General features: G+C 50.2%; 1 protein-coding gene across 1 annotated transcript in view; it reads right to left on the reverse strand.

Moving 5' to 3' along the window:
- The window catches only part of ALS2 (alsin Rho guanine nucleotide exchange factor ALS2), a 195351-nt gene that overhangs the window by 111986 nt on the left and 60585 nt on the right, over positions 1–22780 (reverse strand). The window contains exons 8-10 of the mRNA XM_075317602.1: positions 17381–17458; positions 16604–16780; positions 13410–13581 (exon numbers count right to left, since the gene is read on the reverse strand). Coding sequence (XP_075173717.1) covers positions 13410–13581; positions 16604–16780; positions 17381–17458 — 427 coding nt within the window. The remainder of the gene's footprint in view (positions 1–13409; positions 13582–16603; positions 16781–17380; positions 17459–22780) is intronic.

Here is a 22780-nt window from a genome sequence, read left to right on the forward strand (position 1 = left end):
TGCTCCATCCCCCATGCTACGCACCCCCCATCGTGCTCCATCCCCCATGCTGCGCACTCCCCAACGTGCTCCATCCCCCATGCTGCGCACCCCCCATCGTGCTCCATCCCCCATGCTGCGCACCCCCCATCATACTCCATCCCCCATGCTGGGCACCCCCCATCATACTCCATCCCCCATGCTGGGCACCCCCCCATCATACTCCATCCCCCATGCTGCACCAGCATCAGCCTCTCTGCCCGCAGCATCAGCCTCTCTGCCCGCAGCATCAGCCTCTCTGCCCGCAGCATCAGCCTCTCTGCCCGCAGCATCAGCCTCTCTGCCCGCAGCATCAGCCTCTCTGCCCGCAGCATCAGCCTCTCTGCCCGCAGCATCAGCCTCTCTGCCCGCAGCATCAGCCTCTCTGCCCGCAGCATCAGCCTCTCTGCCCGCAGCATCAGCCTCTCTGCCCGCAGCATCAGCCTTTTCTGTCCCCAGCATCAGCCTTTTCTGTCCCCAGCATCAGCCTTTTCTGTCCCCAGCATCAGCCTCTCTCCTCCCAGCATCAGCCTCTCTCCTCCCAGCATCAGCCTCTCTCCTCCCAGCATCAGCCTCTCTCCTCCCAGCATCAGCCTCTCTCCTCCCAGCATCAGCCTCTCTCCTCCCAGCATCAGCCTCTCTCCTCCCAGCATCAGCCTCTCTCCTCCCAGCATCAGCCTCTCTCCTCCCAGCATCAGCCTCTCTCCTCCCAGCATCAGCCTCTCTCCTCCCAGCATCAGCCTCTCTCCTCCCAGCATCAGCCTCTCTCCTCCCAGCATCAGCCTCTCTCCTCCCAGCATCAGCCTCTCTCCTCCCAGCATCAGCCTCTCTCCTCCCAGCATCAGCCTCTCTCCTCCCAGCATCAGCCTCTCTCCTCCCAGCATCAGCCTCTCTCCTCCCAGCATCAGCCTCTCTCCTCCCAGCATCAGCCTCTCTCCTCCCAGCATCAGCCTCTCTCCTCCCAGCATCAGCCTCTCTCCTCCCAGCATCAGCCTCTCTCCTCCCAGCCTACCCTAGCCTCAGCCTCCCCCAGCATCAGCCTCTCTCCTTCCAGCATCAGCCTCTCTCCTCCCAGCCTCCCCCAGCATCAGCCTCTCTCCTCCCAGCCTCCCCCAGCATCAGCCTCTCTCCTCCCAGCATCAGCCTTTTCGGTCCCCAGCATCAGCCTCTCTCCTCCCAGCCTACCCCAGCCTCAGCCTCCCCCAGCATCAGCCTCTCTTCTCTCAGCCTCCCCATCCCAGCCTTCCCCAGGATCAGCCTCTCTCGTCCCAGCCTCCTCCAGCACGCCGTGCTCCTCTGCCGACACTCACAGATCCGATCGCATACACACACACACACACACACCCGATCGCATACACACACCCAATCGCATACACTCACACACACACACACACGTTGACGATATTACACATACGCGCTCACACTCACAACATCCAGAGATACCACATGCTTCTGGCCATGTGATCCTCCGGCAGGTCTTGGAAGCTCACAGCACAGTATCGCCGCCGAGAAGCAAGCGATATCTCAGGATGTTGTGAGTGTGTGGATGCGATGTGATGTGTGTGTGAGGTGTGTGTGAGGTGTGTGTGAGGTGTGTGTGAGGTGTGTGTGAGGTGTGTGTGAGGTGTGTGTGATCTGATGTGTGTGTGTGTATGTGTGTGTGTTATGTGTGTGCGTGTGTGTATGTTCCGCCGCTGCAGGACCTTGATGCGCTGGTAACTATGCTACCATGGTTACCAGCGTATCTCGTCCCCCGCTCGCACGGGAGCCCACACCAGCATACGGCGGCAACCCCAGCAATGCGAGGGTATGTGTCGGCTGGGTTGGCGGCGTACGCTGATGTGGGCTCCCGGGGGTACAGTACTCACCTGGGAGTCGTAGCTCCGTGACCGTGTCGGTTCGGGGAATGCGTGAGGGGGGCGTGGCCAGAGCTAGCGTGCATTGCGTGAGGGGGGCGGGGCGTGGCCGAGTTGCCAATGCCTGCAGGGTGCCGGGGCGAGAGGCCAATCGGGGGGGGGGGAGGAGCCTGGGCGAGCGGCCGGCCAATCCGTGTGGGGGCGCAGCCTGGGCGAGCCCAGCGGCCAATCAGCTTTGTGTCACCGTAAGGACACAATTTTGGAGCAAGACAGAAGACAGACAATTTATAATATATATATATATATATATATATATATATATATATATATATATATATATATATATATATATATATATATATATATATATACACACACACACACACACACACACACATATATATACATACATATATGCATATATACACATACATCTACTTCTCATCCCTCATATCCTCTCTCTCTCACAACCCTGAACAGCTATTCAACACTTTCAATTCTCTCCTCCGTCCTCCAGCACCACCTCCCTCTCCTCTCATCTCAGCTGCAGACTTTGCCTCTTTCTTCAAGCAGAAGATTGACAACATCAGAGCAAGCTTTGGCCCACAATCACCACAGTCCCTCATCATCGCTACTCAGCCCTCGTCCTCCAAATCCAGCTTCTCCACCATAACAGAAAACAATCTTTCCACTCTACTCTCAAGATCACATCTAACCACCTATGCAGTTGACCCGCTCCCATCGCACCTCATCCCCAACATCACCGCAGTCCTCATCCCAGCCCTAACCCATCTCTTCAACCTATCACTAACAAGTGGTGTATTCCCCTCATGCTTTAAACATGCCTCCATTACACCCATCCTCAAAAAGCCCTCCCTTGACCCATCCTCTGTGTCAAACTATCGCCCCATATCCATTCTCCCCTATGCCTCAAAACTACTGGAACAGCATGTCCATCTTGAATTGTCCTCATACCTCTCCTCCTGCTCCCTCTTTGACCGGCTACAATCTGGCTTCCGACCTCAACACTCTACTGAAACTGCCCTAACCAAAGTCACAAATGATCTACTAACCGCCAAAGCCAAGCGACACTACTCTGTCCTCCTCCTGGACCTGTCCTCTGCCTTCGACACAGTAGACCATTCCCTCCTACTACAGATTCTCTCATCTCTGGGCATCACAGACTTGGCCCTATCTTGGATCTCCTCATACCTAACTGACCGAACTTTCAGCGTCTCCCATTCTCACACCACTTCCTCATCTCACCCCCTATCTGTCGGTGTCCCCCAAGGCTCAGTTCTTGGACCCCTGCTGTTCTCCATCTACACCTTCGGCCTGGGACAGCTCATAGAGTCCCACGGCTTTCAGTATCATCTCTACGCTGATGATACGCAGATCTACCTCTCTGGACCTGACATTACCTCTCTACTAACCAAAATCCCACAATGTCTGTCTGCTATTTCATCCTTCTTTTCTGCGCAATTCCTAAAGCTTAACATGGACAAAACAGAATTCATTGTCTTTCCTCCTCACTCATCCCCTCCAAGAAGCCTTTCCATCAAACTTGATGGTTGCTCGCTCTCCCCAGTCTCACAAGCTCGTTGCCTTGGAGTAACCCTCGACTCTGCTCTATCCTTCAAGCCACACATCCAAGCCCTCTTCACCTCATCCAGACTAAAACTCAAAAATATCTCCCGGATCCGTGCTTTCCTTAACCAAGATTCAGCAAAAACATTAGTTTATGCCCTAATCATCTCCCGCCTCGATTACTGCAACCTCCTGCTCTCTGGTCTCCCTTCCAACACTCTTGCACCCCTCCAATCTATCCTAAACTCTACGGCCCGCTTAGTCCACCTCTCCCCTCGCTATTCCCCAGCCTCGCCACTCTGCCAATCCCTTCACTGGCTTCCCATCGCCCAACGACTCCAGTTCAAAACATTAACCATGACATACAAAGCCATCCACAACCTGTCTCCTCCTTACATCTGTGACATAGTCTCCCGGTACCTACCCGCACGCAACCTCAGATCCTCACAAGAGCTCCTTCTCTACTCCTCGCTTATCTCCTCTTCCCACAATCGCGTACAAGATTTCTCCCGTGCCTCCCCCATACTCTGGAACGCTCTACCACAGCAGATCAGACTCTCCCCTACCGTGGAAAGCTTCAAGAGGAAACTCAAGACCCACCTCTTCCAACAAGCCTACAACCTACAATAGCCCTCAGTCCAGTAGACCACTGCGCAACCAGCTCTGTCCTCACCTATTGTACCATCACCCATTCCCTGTAGACTGTGAGCCCTCGCGGGCAGGGTCCTCTCTCCTCCTATACCAGTCTGTCTTGTACTGTTAATGATTGTTGTACGTATACCCTCTTTCACTGTAAAGTGCCATGGAATAAATTGTATAATAATAATAATAATAATAATAATAATAATAATAATAATAATAATAATATATATATATTTATATTATACACACATACATACATGCATATACATACATACATACACCCTTGCGGAAGTATTCAGGCCCCTTTGAATGTTATTAACCCACATTTCAGACTGCAAACAGAAATGTAATGTTATGGTGGGACACAATTGTGAAGTTATGCGATATTTATTGCTTATTTTAAACGGTTATAAAAAATAAAAAACTGAAAATTGGGGCGTGCAATATTATTGGGATCCTTTAGTTAATTCTTTGTAACGCCACCTTTTGCTGCGATTACAGCTGCAGTCGCTTGGGGTATGTGTCTATCAGTTTTGCACATCGAGAGACTGAAATTCTTGCCCATTCTTCCTTTGTAAACAGCTGGAGCTGAGTGAGGTTGGATGGAGAGTGTTTGTGAACAGCAGTTTTCAGCTCTTTCTACAGATTCTCGATTGGATTCAGGTCTGGACTTTGACTTGGCCATTCTAACACCTGGATATGTTTATTTGTGAACCATTCCATTGTACATTTTGCTTTATGTTTGTGATCATTGTCTTGTTGTAAAACAAGTCTCCATCCCAGTCTCAGGTCTTTTGCAGACTCCAACAGGTTTTCTTCAAGAATAGTCCTGTATTTGGCTCCCTCCATCTTCCCATCAATTTTAACCATCTTCTCTGTCCCTGCTGAAGAAAAGCAGGCCCAAACCATGATGCTGCCACCACCATGTTTGACAGTGGGGATGATGTGTTCAGGGTGATCAGCTGTGTTGTTTTACGCCAAATATATGGCATTGTGCCAAACATAGTTTGATTTTGGATTCATCTGACCAGAGCACCTTCTTCCACATATTTCATGTGTCTCCCAGGTGGCTTGTGGCAAACTTTAAATCGACACTTTTTATGGATATCTTTGAGAAATGGCTTTCTTCTTGCCACTGTTCCATAAAGGCCAGATTTGTGCAGTGTATGACCGATTGTTGTCCTATGGACAGACTCTCCCACCTCAGCTGTAGATCTCTGCAGTTCATCCAGAGTGATTATGGGCCTCTTGGCTGCATCTCTGATCAGTCTTAAGGCTACTTTACATGCTGCGACATCGCTAGTGATCTCATTAGCGATGTGAAATTCTAGAGCGCAAGTGCGATCTTTCGAGATCGTACATAGGTCATTTTACGCATGTGCGATCTCGACAGGTCGCACTTGCGATCTAGAATTTCACATCGCTAATGAGATCGCTAGCGATGTCGCAGCATGTAAAGTAGCCTTTAGTCTTGTATGAGATGAAATTTTTGACAGACGGCCGGGTCTTGGTAGATTTGCAGTGGTATGATGATACTCCTTCCATTTCAATATGATCGCTTCCACAGTGCTTCTTGGGATGTTTAAAATTTTGGAAATCTTTTTTTAACCAAATCCAGCTTTAAACTTCTCCACAACAGTATCACACACCTGCCTGTTGTGTTCCTTGGTCTTCATGATGTTCTGTGTGCTTTAAACAAAGCACAACACTGGATCATTCAGAGATCCTCAATGAACTTCTGCAGTGAGTTTGCTGCACTGAAAATAAAAGGTGCCGAATAATATTGCACGCCCCAATTTTCAGTTTATTATTTTTTACAAAAGTTTAAAATAAGCAATAAATTTCATTCAACTTCACAACTGTGTCCCACTTGTTGATTCTTCACTATAACATTAAAGTTTTTATCTTTATGTTTGAAGCCTGAAATGTGGGAAAAGGTTGAAAAATTCAAGGAGGCCGAACACTTTCGCAAGGCACTATAATATATATAAAAAGAGAATTATGTTTACTTACCGTAAATTCTTTTTCTTATAGTTCCGACATGGGAGACCCAGACCATGGGTGTATAGCTTCTGCCTCCGGAGGACACACAAAGTACTACACTAAAAAGTGTAGCTCCTCCCTCCTAGCATATACACCCCCTGGATAACCAAATATAGCCAGTTTAGTGCAAAAGCTGAAGGAGGACATCCACCCACAAGTAGAGAGAGCAAAACCCGGAACAACCGGAACCTCTGTCTACAACAACAGCCGGTGAAAACACACGGAACAAGAAAACTGCCAACAGGCAACAGGGAGGGTGCTGGGTCTCCCAAGTCGGAACTATAAGAAAAAGAATTTACGGTAAACAAAATTCTCTTTTTCTCAATCGTTCCTTATGGGAGACCCAGACCATGGGACGTTCCAAAGCAGTCCATGGGTGGGAATAAACAGAAAACTGAGAAGTAGGCGAAACCTAACTTCACAAATGGGCGACAGCCGCCTGAAGGATGCGCCTGCCCAAGCTCGCATCTGCCGAAGCATGAGCATGCACTTGGTAGTGCTTCGAAAAGGTATGCAGACTTGACCAAGTGGTAGCCTGACAGACCTGCTGAGCCATAGCCTGGTGCCTGAAAGCCCAAGAGGCACCGACAGCTCTGGTCGAGTGTGCCTTGATCCCCGGCGGGGGAGGCACTTGAGTGCACTGGTAGGCATCGGAAATGGCCGACCTAATCCAGCGAGCTAGGGTCGGCTTAGAAGCCGAGAGGCCCTTACGCTGACCAGTGGTCAGCACAAAGAGAGAGGTGCACCGCCTAAGAGCAGCGGTGCGAGACACATTGGATCTGGCGCGGGCGCACCAGATCCAGAGTATGCAACGCTTTTTCAAAGCGATGAACAGGAGCCGGACAAAAGGAAGGCAGGGAAATATCCTGGTTAAGGTGGAAAGGAGATACCACCTTAGGAAGAAAGTCCGGAGACGGACGAAGAACCACCTTATCTTGGTGAAAAACCAAAAAAGGTGACTCCGAGGAGAGCGCAGCCAAATCAGAGACTCTCCTGAGGGAAGTTATGGCCACTAGAAAGACTACTTTCTGTGAAAGACGAGACAAAGAAACCTCCCTAAGTGGCTCAAAAGGGGGTTTCTGCAAGGCCGTGAGGACCAGATTAAGGTCCCAGGGATGCAGAGGCCGCCGGTAAGGCGGAATGATGTGAGATGCGCCCTGCATGAAGGTGCGCACCTGAGGCAGCCTGGCGATACGCCGCTGGAACAACACTGACAGAGCCAAGACCTGTCCCTTGAGGGAATTGAGGGATAGTCCTAGCTGCAGACCAGACTGCAGGAAGGACAGAAGGGTCGGCAGGGAAAAAGGCCAAGGGGCATGGCCGGAAGAACGACACCAGGACAGGAAAATTCTCCAAGTCCTGTGGTAAATTTTGGCCGAGGAAGACTTCCGAGCCTGAGTCATAGTGGAGATGACTTCGGGAGGAATGCCGGAAGCCGTCAGGATCCAGGACTCAAGAGCCACGCCGTCAATCTGAGAGCTGCAGAATTCTGAAAAACGGACCTTGTGAGAGAAGGTCTGGACGGTCCGGGAGATGCCACGGCACCTCTACGGACAGACGGAGCAGGTCCGGGTACCAAGCTCGCCTGGGCCAGTCTGGAGCAATGAGTATGACCCGACGGCCCTCCATTCTGATCTTGCGCAGGACTCTGGGCAAGAGAACTAGAGGGGGAAACACGTAAGACAGACGGAACTGGGACCAATCCTGAACCAGCGCGTCCGCTGCAAAGGCCTGAGGATCGTGGGAGCGAGCCACGTAAACCGGGACCTTGTTGTTGTGCCGGGATGCCATTAGATCCACTTCCGGAGTGCCCCACTTGCGGCAGATCGACCGGAACACTGCCGGATGCAGAGCCCACTCGCCATTGTCCACGGTTTGACGGCTGAGATAATCTGCCTCCCAGTTTTCTACGCCTGGGATGTGGACTGCGGATATGGTGGACTTGGAGTCCTCCGTCCACTGAAGGATGCGTTGAACCTCCAACATTGCCAGGCGGCTGCGAGTCCCGCCCTGGTGATTGATGTAGGCAACTGCTGTCGCGTTGTCTGACTGGACTCGAATGTGCTTGCCCGCCAACAGGTGGTGAAAGGCTACGAGAGCTAAGAGCACAGCTCTGATTTCCAGCACATTGATCGAGAGGGCTGATTCGGACGGAGTCCAAGTGCCCTGTGCTCTGTGGTGGAGAAATACTGCTCCCCAGCTGGAAAGACTGGCATCCGTGGTGAGGATCACCCAGGACGGGGCCAGGAAGGAGCGTCCCTGAGACAGAGAGAGGGGCCGAAGCCACCACTGAAGAGAGCTCCTGGTCTGTGGCGACAGAGCCACCAACCTGTGCAAGGAAGAAGTCCGCTTGTCCCAACAGCGGAGAATGACCAGCTGCAGAGGACGCAGATGGAACTGGGCAAAGGGAACCGCTTCCATTGACGCCACCATCTGACCCAGCACCTGCATGAGGTGCCTGATGGAATGACGGCGGGGCCTCAACAGAGAGCGCACCGCCAGATGGAGGGACTGCTGTTTGACTAAGGGCAGCTTGACAAGTGCCGGCAGAGTCTCAAATTGCATCCCTAGGTACGTGAGTTCTTGGGTCGGGGTCAAAGTGGACTTGGGCAGATTGACAAGCCACCCGAATTGAACAAGAGTGGCGAGAGTGAGCGAGACACTCCGCTGACAGTCTGCGCTGGATGAAGCCTTGACAAGAAGGTCGTCCAGGTAAGGAATCACTGCCAACCCCTGGAGGTGCAGAACCGCAACCACTGCTGCCATGACCTTGGTGAATACCCGAGGGGCCGTGGCTAACCCGAAGGGGAGAGCCACGAATTGGAAATGTTCCTCTCCGATTGCAAAATGTAGCCAACGCTGGTGTGAAACTGCAATTGGCACATGCAGATAGGCATCTCTGATGTCGATGGATGCCAGGAAATCTCCTTGGGTCATTGAGGCAATGACTGATCGCAGAGACTCCATGCGAAAGTGCCACACCTGAACAGGCTTGTTGAGAAGCTTGAGATCCAGGATGGGCCGGAAGGAACCGTCCTTTTTGGGGACTAGGAAGAGATTTGAGTAACAACCTCTGAACCGTTCCCTGGCGGGAACCGGTACAATCACTCCGCTGGCCTGCAAGGATGCCACGGCCTGAGAGAAGGCGGCGGCCTTGGAGAAGGGGGGAGTTGACAGAAAAATTCTGTTTGGCGGGCTGGAAGAGAACTCTATCCTGTAGCCGTGGGAGATGATATCCCGCACCCACTGATCGGAGACGTGTTGAAACCACACGTCGCCAAAGTGGGAGAGCCTGCCACCGAGCAAGGACGTTGCTGGCTCGGCCAGATAGTCAAGAGGAGGCTGCCTTGGTGGCAGCAGCTCCTGCGGACTTTTGTGGACACGGCTTCTTGCGCCAGGTGGGCTTCTGGTCCTTGGCTGAGTTAGTGGACGAGGCCGAGGGCTTAGAGGACGACCAGTTAGAGGAACGAAAGGAACGAAACCTCGACTGGTTCCTGCCCTGGACAGGTTTCCTGGTTTTAGTCTGTGGCAAGGAAGTACTCTTCCCGCCAGTAGCCTCCTTAATTATTTCATCCAATTGTTCACCGAACAGCCTGGTCCCAGCAAATGGGAGCCCAGCAAGGTACTTCTTTGAGGAAGCATCTGCCCTCCACTGTCGAAGCCACAAGATCCTGCGGATAGCGAGGGAATTAGCGGAGGCCACCGCAGTGCGGTGAGAGGCCTCCAGCATGGCAGACATGGCGTAGGCTGAAAAGGCTGAAGCCTGGGAAGTTAAGGCAACCAATTCAGGCATAAAGTCCCTAGTGAGGGAATGCATCTCCTCTAGAGAAGCAGAGATGGCTTTGAGAGCCCACACTGCTGCAAAGGATGGGGAGAACGAGGCCCCTGCCGCCTCATAGACAGACTTGGCCAGGAGGTCAACCTGGCGGTCAGTGGGATCCTTAAGTGAGGTGCCATCAGCCACAGATACAACTGTCCGGGCTGAGAGTCTAGACACCGGAGGGTCTACCTTTGGTGAGTGAGCCCACTCCTTGACCACCTCTGGTGGAAAAGGATAACGGTCGTCAGAACCACGCTTTAGGAAGCGTTTGTCAGGACAGGCTCTGGGCTTGGACACAGTGGCTTGAAAACTGGAGTGGTTAAAGAACACACTCCTTGTTCTCTTAGGCAGGGTAAACTGGTGCTTTTCTGCCAGAGAGGGTTGCTCCTCTGATGCTGGCGGATTGAGGTCCAGTACAGAACTAATGGACGCAATCAAATCACTCACATCTGCATCACCCTCGGTCAGATCAATGGGGCACATGGAGGTAGCGTCCGAGCCCACAGTAAAGATATCCTCCTCGTCCTGCGGGTCGTGTGAATCGGAGCCACGGGACGAGGAAGGAGAGGGATCCCTGCGTCTCCTCTTAGGAGGACGGGGTCTGGGAGCAGATGAAGAATCCTTTGTGAGCTCTGCAGAGCGAGCCGAAGCAGCAGAGGCGCCCTGAAAAGGGGGCTGATGCAAGGTTAGCAGAGTCCGGGACAGCTGTCCCATGGAGTCGGCGAAGGACTGGGAGATAGATTTAGAAAACAATTCTACCCAAGCCGGGGGTTCAGCCACCGGGGCCGGAGCAGCCGGAGGGACCACTGGGGAGACTCCAGGCTGAGGCACCACCATGTTAGAGCAGGCATCACAATGAGGATATGTGCTCGGTTCAGGCAGTACGAGCTTACATGCAGTGCATATTGAGTACAGCCTTGCAGCCTTGCTCCTAGTGTGAGACATGCTGCTGAGGTGGAGGCTCTGCAGTAAAGAATACACGCCTTCAGAATGACCCCCAGAGAGTGTATAAGAAAGTCCACAACCAGAGGTTGTGGCTTACCAGACCGTTTTGTGTGCCCTCCGGATTCCACAGCTCGGACCCCCAGACAGGTTGCAGCAGCCAGCGCCGATCAGTGTGAGAACGCTGATAAAATGGCGCCGGAGTGAGGAGGGGGGGCGGGGCCTAGTCCAAGAGCGGGAACCGGAGGGCCAAGGGGATATACAGGGGAGGGGAACCTCTCCTCAGAGAGGAGTGTCCTCCCCTGAGCTGAACGGCCGGTGGGCGGCGCCGCACTGTCCCTCTGCATGACTGACATGCAGGGGCAGTGAAAACGAAACTAGGCCGCAGCCGAAGCCGGGGCCTAAATTTTACAATGCGGCCGGCGCTCAGGCACCCTCAGCGCGGTTCTCTGGTGAAAACCGGAGAACCGGTCGGAAATGTCACAAATGGTACAAAACACACTCTCCCCAACATTAAAGTACAAGGGACCCCCCTGACAATAACGTCTCAATACTTAGCTTGTGAGACGCAGGGACAGGTCCCTGAGGGATGAGTGCTCCGTCCGGCAGGGTCCTGAAAGAGCTGCGGATGGAGACCGGTCTCCTGCAAAGCAGTGAGAACCGTGCTGGCTCCCACTTCAAGCCAGAGCCCAGGAGGGATGGTGAAGGAGCACGGCATGTAAGGCTCCAGCCTTGAAATCAACCTTAACAACACCGCCGACACAGTGGGGTGAGAAGGGACATGCCGGGAGTCCAGGCTTGGACCCGCTTTTCTTCAAACTCTTTAAAATGAAAATCAGATGAGAATGCATGAATGTGGATGTGTGCCTCCTGAACACAAAGCATTGAACTGGCTATATTTGGTTATCCAGGGGGTGTATATGCTAGGAGGGAGGAGCTACACTTTTTAGTGTAGTACTTTGTGTGTCCTCCGGAGGCAGAAGCTATACACCCATGGTCTGGGTCTCCCATAAGGAATGATGAAGAAATATATTTTATTTATATATTACATATACACACACGCACACACATACATACACACACGCGAGATTGTTTTTTTTTTTTTTAAAGGGGTTTCCACTACTATGACATCTCCATCTCATTTCCCATGTTTGGCCCCATTAAAATAGAAAGAAGCTTATACTCTCCTCTCGAGCACTCGCATTGCTGGGGCTCATATGAAGTAGTTACATCACACGAACCATGCGCCCAATCTGTGCTGGCTTCTCCCTGCCTTTGGACGTATGAGTAATCAAAAGGAAGTGAGCGGCCTGCTGCATCTCTCACTTCCTGTTGATTACTCATACTTCCGGAAATGAGGAGAGAGAGGATGGCAGTGATATGGGGCAGGTCTTGTGTGACGTCACAACCTCACTAGAGTCCTAGAAACGCGCTAGCATGGGAAGGGACTATAAGTTGGGGTTTTTTTTCTACTTTTAATGGGGCCAAACAAGGGAATGAGAAGGAGTTGTCTTACTAGTGTACAGCTCCTTTCAGTTAAAGAGGTAGTCCAATTTAAAATATTTAAGACATATCCATAGGGACTCTCTGAAATAGCTACTCCGGTCCTGCAGCTCACTGTGGCTGTCACCTGATGGTTGCGCTCTGTGACTTCAGTGGGAAGAGCCGTATACAACAGCACTCACTTCTCTAATAATTTCAATGAGAAAAGAAACTATTTTAAAATGCCAAACAAGGTTCCCATTCTCTTGGTGTTTTGTAAGGGCCCCAAGTTGAACCCCTGACCATCAGGCATTTATGGAATGTTTTGTGGACATGCTCTGTTCATTTGGTGTCATGACTTCCATTTTTGTAAAAGCCATGATGGTGTATTATATTCTACAATGACTAAAATATTAAGGATCAAAACCATGTATCATTACAACTCGTTACAGGATTTCCTTATATTGCATGATGTTCTTGATCTCCACTTTTTTTACATACAGTCCAATAATCTAGAACAAATTCTAATAAACAGTTATATGTGTACATCCATTTATAAATATATGCAACTAGATAAAAAAAAAAAAAGGCCCTGATCCATTGCCAGAATTCTGGCATTTAGTTCCTTGAAAAGTTGCAAAAGTTTACCTAAACACCTGCAGAAAAATTTTGCGACACAGTGCTTTCACGTTGACGGTGCAGCTCGTCCAATTCATGACTAGATGTGGTGTTCCTTACACCAAAAATTTTACTCCAGTCTGTGACTACAGTAACATTTGTAGCGAAGAGCACAGAAGCGATGAGCACAGAAGCGCACGCCACTGATCAGGCGCTCCCGATTCATTAAGAGTGGTCGATTCTAGGACGCCTCGTCATAAACGACGTGAATATCACTGGTCTTGGTAAATATGAGTCAAAGTCTTCTATTGCTGATTTTTGTAGGTTATATAATGCCCTTATTTAGGAGGCAACAATATGCGTTGAATTAGATTATATTTCCTGATATACAGGACACTTACCTAGTCCTAAAAGAGGCCTAAGTATTTGGGACTTCACATCACTCAGCTGGCAATAGAAGCTCCTCTCCGAAGAAGCCAGCTCATGGAGGTTTCCAATATAACCCATCATGTTTTGGTCTACAAGTGCCAAACAGCTCCTGGTTCCAGCGGTGATACTACTTATGTACCCGAGCTGAAATGAAAAAAAAAAAAAAAAAGATATAGGCTAAGCAAATTGCACCTAGGAAAGAATGGGCACAACACTGCTCAACCAGAGAGATATCTTACAAATAAATAATTTAAAAAAAATAGCAGCAGTTTCTACAATTAATTGTAACCAAATAACAATTACAAGAATTGAATATTATAAAATTATTTAATTAATTATCCCAATTAATTATCCCAAGGTGTATAAATGCGCATGGCGCTCCTACTCCATAGTGAATAGTTTAGGAGATTTTGATTTTTTTTTTCTTTTTTTGTTTTATAAATTTGTTTTTTAGATGCATATTAATATAAAGTCTTTCCAACCAGTGATTTCCATAATGCCACAATTTTTATATTGCTGTGGAGTATGAGCGCCACACGCATTTATGCGCCTTGGGATGTTATTAGGATAATTAGGATATTGTGACGAGTCCAGAGACCCTGCAAGCCACTTTTTATAGTAGGCCGTGTAGAGTCACAGTAGCACGAGCCGCATGCAGCCCGCTATGGTCATGCTGAAATATAGCCACTTAGAAAAATGGCAGTTCCATTTGTACAATTAGACGTCACATACAAACTCCATACATTGTCTACTTTGTGTGGCAATTTTAAAAATTTTGAGGAGTGTATTCAAAAGTTAAATCATTTGATAGCTTTGCCATCTATACCTACAGATGTAGGCTACACTGACAATAGCGCCAGAAACAATTACAATAGTTATGTCATAAATATGTACACGTTATATGGTATGAACTAGCTAAGCTGATACAGCCACACCCCTCCATTTTTTTTACTCCTCTAAAGTGAACCAATTATCAGGATTTTTGTATACAACCTAAAGCCAGTGCTATACTGGCTCTATCAGGTTGACCTTTAGTGGTAAGTTGGGATGTTTAGGTTTTGAAATCCAAGAAAGTAAAGTTTGTAAAATCTGCAGCTTGTTGAGTGACAGCAGCTGAGGATCAGCTAATAACTGGGGGGGGGGATATTCATAGTGATTCCCGCCCCCTGCCTGTTGTTCCTCCCCCTCTTACGTTAAATTTTACTAGAAAAGCCTTTTACTAATTTCTTCACTAAGATGGCGTGGGAGTTGGCGCCTGCGCATAGCTCTCATCTCCGGCGCCATCTTTCTGAAGATCGTGTGACCCCCCTGCTATTCTTTTCTTGTGGCTGAGAGAGCAGAGCATGCTCCCTCGCATCTGCTCTCATTGTGCCGCGGGAGCCCACGCGGTTCCAACAGAAATAGAGACCGCCCCCCAGGAACAGCTGATCAAACGACGTAACACGATCAGCTGAAGAAAAGACCGGAGGGCCAACAGCAGCGTGCCAGCCCCAGGAAAGCAGAGTTCATCTTACCTGACCCAGTGACATCACTGCCAAGCGACCTGCGACATCAGCACCAGATCACACGGCACGGGGTCAGGTGAGGCGAGTTCACAATAGACTCACCTAACCCTGTGAGGTCAGTGCCACGCAACCTGGTCACAGGTAGCGATATCACATGGCAGTGGAGTCACGCGGTCAGGTGAATTAACTCACTTGCCCCTGTGACGCGTACACACAGCCACACACAGCCACACACCTGCAGTGACCTGGGCTGACCTTATGAAGTCCAGGTCACCACGGGGAAGCACAAATAGTGTGTGTGTGCCTGCAGGGGCTGCTCTCACAGGCAAAGGGGGACGTTATGTTCTCCATTCAATGTACCAGCGAGTATGGGATCGACATGGGCACCCCAGATTTGGATGATGGCGGACCTGGATTAGGTATTTGACAGGGAATTAAATTGAAAAAGAGGGCATCTGTGTTTATTTATGTAACTAATTTCTATTTTTATGGTCATATTTAACTTTGGAGAACGTCGGGGGACATTAAATTGATTACTGCGGACCTTTTGCATTTTAATACATTTTTTAATAAATTGGTCAACGAGGGATGGAGTCAGCGGGATTTTGTTCTAATAAAAAATGTTTTTATTACTTTTAAATAATGGTGGGGTCTCTAGACGTCCACCCATTACTAATACCAGGGCTTATTGTCAACTGGCAATTCACAGCTGGCATCAACCCCATTTATTACCCAGTTTGCCACCACAAAGGGGCAACGGGAAGAGCCGGGTCCAGCACCAGAATTGGCGCAGCTATAGGATATGCCACTTTTGGGGTGGCTGCGGGCTGCTATTGTTAGGCTGGAAAGGGCCAAATAACCATGGCCCTCCCCACCCTAATATCATCATAAGGTTAGCTCAGGTCACAGCAGGGGTGCACACAGCAGTGTGTGTGTGTGTGTGTGTGTGTGTGTGTGTGTGTGTGTGTGTGTGTGTGTGTGTGTGTGTGTGTGTGTGTGTGTGTGTGTGTGTGTGTGTGTATCTCGGCAGGGGTAATGACATCACAGGGGCAAGTGAGTTCATTCACCCGACCCCGCGACCAGGTCATGCGGCACTGACGTCATGGGGTTAAGTGAGTCCATCGTGAACTGACCTGACCCAGTGTGATCTGGTGTCGAGTCGCGGGTTGCTTGGCAGTGATGTCACGGGGTCAGATGAGATGAATGCTGCTGTCAGCTTGTTCCTCAAGTCTGTTCTCCAGCTGATTGGGTCACGTCCTGTGATCAGTTGTTACTGGGGGCGGTCTCCACTTCTGTTGTGGGGGGGGGTCACACGACCTTCAGAGAGATGGCGCCGGAGATAAGCGTCAACTCCGACGCCATCTTAGTGAAATTAGTAAAAGGCTTTTCTAGTAAATTTAACATAACAAGAGAGGAGGAGGGAATCATTATGAATACCCCCCAGCTATTAGCTGATCCTCAGCTGCTGTCACTCAACAAGCTGCAGATTTTATAAACTTTACTTTCTTGGATTTCAAAACCTAAACATCTGAGCTGACCACTAAAGGTATGTAAGAGAATCAGCCTTATAGTGCCAGTATAGCACTGGCTTTAGGTTACATATGAAAATCCTGGTGATTGAAGGCTTTTATGTTAAAGTGAACTATAATATGTGTTCTTACCTGGGCGCACTCCATCAGCTGGATTGGTGCCTGCACTGGGTCTACACTGGTGGTAATGTCCGCTGGTCCAGGCCCACTATAATATACTACAGGTTGGAACTCATTTTTTCCATGTGCTAAAAATAGAGAATAATCCTGCCCGGCGGCCACACTCCACACGGTGCCATCTTCATTCACCTATCGCAAAGAATGTTAAAAAGAAAAAAAAAAGAAAAAAAAAAAATGTATACACAGATCAATATTTCAATACAAAATCATAGGTGCAAATAATAACACAGGCTTGTATCTTTAAGTTCTATTTCTACAAAATTGCTTCTACTAGGTCTTATTTTTGGGGTAGGCCTTATTTATGGGAAAACAGGATATTTGTTATATTACCTGCAAATTAAAGGTTTCGTTACAAGGGGGGGAGCTAAATCTTAAGATTAATATGGATTAATGTAACCACTACTACCTGTGCCAAGTTGATTACCACCACTGTGCTCTCGGATCATCAGAAGCAATAGCTTCTGAAATTAATAAGACACATTATGCTAGAGACCTTCGTTGTGCTAGTCATCATATTCATTTCATTGCAGCTTCTTAAACTATACTCTGTTTGGAATAAAAGTTGGCCACATACTGTATATTCTATGGCTGTTGGCCAATAGCCATCATCCCCAAGGTTAAATTCAAACAGCCTTGTTTTCTCATTGGCAAACAACATAGAAGGAGCTGCAGGGTGCAACAGCCGATACTGCAGAACCTGTATTCCATCCTATTTAGCAGGCATCGTACCTTAGCAATACGTGGCATAGTTGTTGGTGACTGCAGGTGGCCAAGCTGTCCTGAAAAATTACTTCCCCAAGAATAAACCTGAAGGGGAAAAAACGAGAGCAAGCATTAACAATGTAATATAATATTCTTAATCACAAGTTGGTTGAGGGTGCATTCACACTGCATCTGTGTGTGCAAAGCCTCGCTCCCACGAGTGAAATAACATGGCTGAGTGCTTATGGAGGTGTTATCGGATAGTATAACACTGGGCCAAGTGCTATCAGGGAGAGCAGATCTGATATTGTTCTCTCATGATGATTCGGCATGGAAAAGAACGGAATTTTGTTTACTTACCGTAAATTCCTTTTCTTCTAGCTCTAATTGGGAGACCCAGACAATTGGGTGTATAGGCTATGCCTCCGGAGGCAGCACAAAGTATTACACTCAAAAGTGTTAAGCCCCTCCCCTTCTGCCTATACACCCCCCGTGCTCCCACGGGCTCCTCAGTTTTGGTGCAAAAGCAAGAAGGAGGAAAAATAATTAGAAACTGGTTTAAAGTAACTTCAATCCGAAGGAACATCGGAGAACTGAAACCATTCAACATGAACAACATGTGTACACAAAAAAACAGGGGCGGGTGCTGGGTCTCCCAATTAGAGCTAGAAGAAAAGGAATTTACGGTAAGTAAACAAAATTCCGTTCTTCTTTTTCGCTCTATTGGGAGACCCAGACAATTGGGACGTCCAAAAGCAGTCCCTGGGTGGGTAAAATAATACCTCGTAAGGGAGCCGTAAAACGGCCCTTTCCTACAGGTGGGCAACCGCCGCCTGAAGGACTCGTCTACCTAGGCTGGCATCCGCCGCAGCATAGGTATGCACCTGATAGTGTTTCGTGAAAGTGTGCAGACTCGACCAGGTAGCCGCCTGACACACCTGCTGAGCCGTAGCCTGGTGCCTCAAAGCCCAGGACGCGCCCACGGCTCTGGTAGATTGGGCCTTCAGCCCTGAGGGAACCGGAAGCCCAGCCGAACGGTAAGCTTCGATAATTGGCTCCTTGATCCACCGAGCCAGGGTTGATTTGGAAGCCTGTGACCCTTTACGCTGGCCAGCGACAAGGACAAAGAGTGCATCCGAGCGGCGCAGGGGCGCCGTACGAGAAATGTAGAATCTGAGTGCTCTCACCAGATCTAACAAGTGCAAATCCTTTTCACATTGGTGAACTGGATGAGGATAAAAAGAAGGTAAGGAGATATCCTGATTGAGATGAAAGGGGGATACAACCTTAGGGAGAAATTCCGGAACCGGGCGTAGAACCACCTTGTCCTGGTGAAACACCAGAAAAGGGGCTTTGCATGACAACGCTGCTAGCTCAGACACTCTCCGAAGAGAGGTGACTGCTACTAGGAAGACCACCTTCTGCGAAAGGCGTGAGAGAGAGATATCTCTCATTGGCTCGAATGGTGGTTTCTGAAGAACCATCAGCACCCTGTTCAGATCCCAGGGTTCTAACGGCCGCTTGTAAGGTGGAACGATGTGACAAACTCCCTGCAGGAACGTGCGTACCTGTGGAAGTCTAGCTAGGCGCTTCTGGAAAAACACCGAGAGCGCAGAAACTTGTCCCTTAAGGGAGCCAAGCGACAAACCCTTTTCCAGTCCAGATTGAAGGAAGGACAGAAAAGTAGGTAATGCAAATGGCCAGGGAGAAAAACCCTGAGCAGAGCACCATGACAGAAAAATTTTCCACGTCCTGTGATAGATCTTGGCGGACGTTGGTTTCCTAGCCTGTCTCATAGTGGCAATGACATCCTGAGATAATCCTGAAGACGCTAGGATCCAGGACTCAATGGCCACGCAGTCAGGTTGAGGGCCGCAGAATTCAGATGGAAAAACGGCCCTTGAGACAGCAAGTCTGTTCGGTCTGGTAGTGCCCACGGTTGGCCGACCGTGAGATGCCACAGATCCGGGTACCACGACCTCCTCGGCCAGTCTGGAGCGACGAGGATGGCGCGGCGGCAGTCGGCCCTGATCTCCCTGAACTAAGGCGTCTGCCGCCAGAGCTCTGGGGTCTTGAGACCGTGCCATGAACATTGGTACCTTGTTGTTGTGCCGGGACGCCATGAGGTCGACGTCCGGCACCCCCCAGCGGCAACAGATCTCCTGAAACACGTCCGGGTGAAGGGACCATTCCCCTGCGTCCATGCCCTGGCGACTGAGATAATCTGCTTCCCAGTTTTCCACGCCTGGGATGTGAACTGCGGATATGGTGGAGGACGTGGCTTCCACCCACATCAAGATCCGCCGGACTTCCTGGAAGGCTTGACGACTGCGTGTGCCGCCTTGGTGATTGATGTATGCCACCGCTGTGGAATTGTCCGACTGAATTCGGATCTGCTTGCCTGCCAGCCACTGCTGGAACGCTTTCAGGGCAAGATACACTGCCCGAATTTCCAGAACATTGATCTGAAGCGAGGACTCTTGCCGGGTCCACGTACCCTGAGTCCTGTGGTGGAGAAAAACCGCTCCCCATCCTGACAGACTCGCGTCTGTCGTGACTACTTCCCAGGATGGGGGAAGAAAGGATTTCCCCTTCGATAATGAAGTGGGAAGAAGCCACCACCGAAGGGAGGCTTTGGTCGCCTGAGAGAGGGAGACGGTCCTGTCGAGGGACGTCGGCTTCCTGTCCCATTTGCGTAGGATGTCCCATTGAAGGGGACGCAGGTGAAACTGCGCGAAAGGGACTGCTTCCATTGCTGCCACCATCTTCCCCAAGAAGTGCATGAGGCGCCTCAAGGGGTGTGACTGGCCTTGAAGGAGAGACTGTACCCCTTTCTGTAGTGACTGCTGTTTGATCAGCGGAAGCTTCACTATCGCTGAGAGGGTATGAAACTCCATGCCAAGGTACGTCAGCGATTGGGCCGGTGTCAGATTTGACTTTGGAAAATTGATGATCCACCCGAAACTCTGGAGAGTCTCCAGGGTAACGTCGAGGCTGTGTTGGCATGCCTCTTGAGAGGGTGCCTTGATCAACAGATCGTCCAAGTACGGGATCACAGAATGACCCTGAGAATGGAGGACCGCTACTACAGTAGCCATAACCTTGGTGAAAACCCGTGGGGCTGTTGCCAGGCCGAATGGTAGTGCCACGAACTGCAGGTGTTCGTTTTCCATGGCGAAGCGCAAGAAGCGTTGGTGCTCTGGGGCAATCGGAACGTGGAGATAAGCATCTTTGATATCGATCGATGCAAGGAAATCTCCCTGGGACATTGAGGCGATGACGGAACGGAGGGATTCCATCCGGAACCGCCTGATCTTTACGTGTTTGTTGAGAAGTTTCAGGTCCAGGACAGGACGGAAGGACCCGTCCTTCTTTGGGACCACAAACAAGTTGGAGTAAAAACCGAGGCCCTGTTGCTGAATAGGAACAGGGACCACCACTCCTTCTGCCTTCAGGGTGCCCAGCGCCTGCCGAAGAGCCTCGGCTCGCTCGGGAGGCGGAGAGGACCGGAAGAATCGAGTCGGGGGACGAGAGATGAACTCTATCTTGTAACCGTGAGAGAGAATGTCTCTCACCCAGCGGTCTTTTATTTGTGGCAGCCAGGTGTCGCAAAAGCGGGAGAGCCTGCCACCGACCGAGGATGCTACTAGAGGAGGTAGAAAGTCATGAGGCAGCCGCTTTGTTAGCGGTGCTCCCAATGGCCTTTTTAGGACGTGACTTAGACCGCCATGCATCAGAGTTCCTTTGCTCTTTCTGCGACCTTTTGGACGAGGAGAATTGGGACCTGCCCGCGCCCCGAAAGGACCGAAACCTCGACTGCCCTCTCCTCTGTTGGGAGAGGTTCTGCTTGGGCTGGGGTAAGGATGTATCCTTTCCCTTGGATTGTTTGATGATTTCATCCAGGCGCTCGCCAAAGAGCCTGTCGCCAGAAATTGGCAAACCGGTTAAACGCTTTTTGGAAGCGGAATCTGCCTTCCACTCCCGTAGCCACAAGGCCCTGCGGACTACTACCGAATTGGCGGTCGCAACTGCCGTACGGCTCACAGAGTCCAGGACAGCATTCATAGCGCAAGACGCAATTGCCGAGGTCTGGGAGGTAATGGATGCCACTTGTGGCGCGGCCGCTTCAATTTTCGCTTGACCTGCTGATATAGCTTGTAGCGCCCATACGGCTGCGAATGCTGGGGCAAAAGAAGCTCCGATAGCTTCATAGATGGATTTCATCCAGAGCTCCATCTGCCTGTCAGTGGCATCTTTAAGCGAGGCCCCATCTTCCACTGCAAGTATGGATCTAGCCGCCAGTCTGGAGATTGGAGGATCCACTTTGGGACATTGAATCCAACCTTTAACCACTTCCGGGGGAAAAGGATAACGTGTATCCTTAAGGCGCTTAGAGAAACGCTTATCCGGACAAGCATGGTGATTCTGGATTGCCTCTCTGAAATCAGAGTGGTCTAGAAACATACTCTGTGTACGCTTGGGGAACCTGAAGCGAAATTTCTCCTGCTGAGAATCTGACTCCTCCGCCGGAGGGGCTGAGGGAAGAATATCCAGCAACTGATGAATGGATGCAATAAGATCATTCACTATGGCGTCCCCGTCTGGAGAATTAAGATTGAGAGCGCTCCCAGGATCAGAATCCTGATCAGCTGTCTCCGCATCATCAACCAGAGAATCCCCCCGCTGAGACCCTAAACAATATGATGTCGAGGGAAATTCTAAGCGGGCCCGCTTAGACGATCTGGGGCTAGGTTCTAAGTCCGAACCCTCCGTCTGGGATGTATGAGATACCCCGTGAGGACATAGTTGGTCCAACTGAGGGGGGTCAGGGAACCATGGTTCAACAGAGTCCCTTTGCTGAGATACCGGCCTGGACTGCAAGGCTTCTAGTATCTTAGCCATAGTCTCAGAGAGTTGATCCTTAAAGGCTGCAAACTCAGTCCCCGTCACCTGGACAGTGTCAACAGGTGGCTCCCCCTGTGCCCCACTTAGCATAGGCCCCGGCTGAGGAAGTGTCACAGGGGTCGAACACTGTACACAATGAGGGTCAGTGGAACCTGCCGGTAGCTGGGTCTTACATGCGGCGCAGGCAACATGATAATAAGCCTGTGTTTTGGCACCCCTGCCTTTTGTGGGCGCCATGCTATAGTTTTCCCTGAGTAACACAATAGGGTATATAGCCAGAAAGAACTGTGCTCATACAGTGTAAATTATATACAGTACACAAATAAAGTACCAATACAATACAGCACCATGGGGCTAGCACCACATGTGCTGCTTACCAGCCGCCTAAGCGGTTGTGAGGCCACCAGAGACCGTGTCTGGGTCTCCCATGAATATGTCCCTCTCTGCAGCGTCGGTGGAGCTGACAGGAATGGCTGCGGCGTCCTGACGAGCTGAGGAAGCTGTGGGCGTGGCCTAGAAAGA

The sequence above is a fragment of the Anomaloglossus baeobatrachus genome, chromosome 7 (assembly GCF_048569485.1).
Source record: "Anomaloglossus baeobatrachus isolate aAnoBae1 chromosome 7, aAnoBae1.hap1, whole genome shotgun sequence".
Classification (NCBI taxonomy): Eukaryota; Metazoa; Chordata; class Amphibia; order Anura; family Aromobatidae; genus Anomaloglossus; species Anomaloglossus baeobatrachus.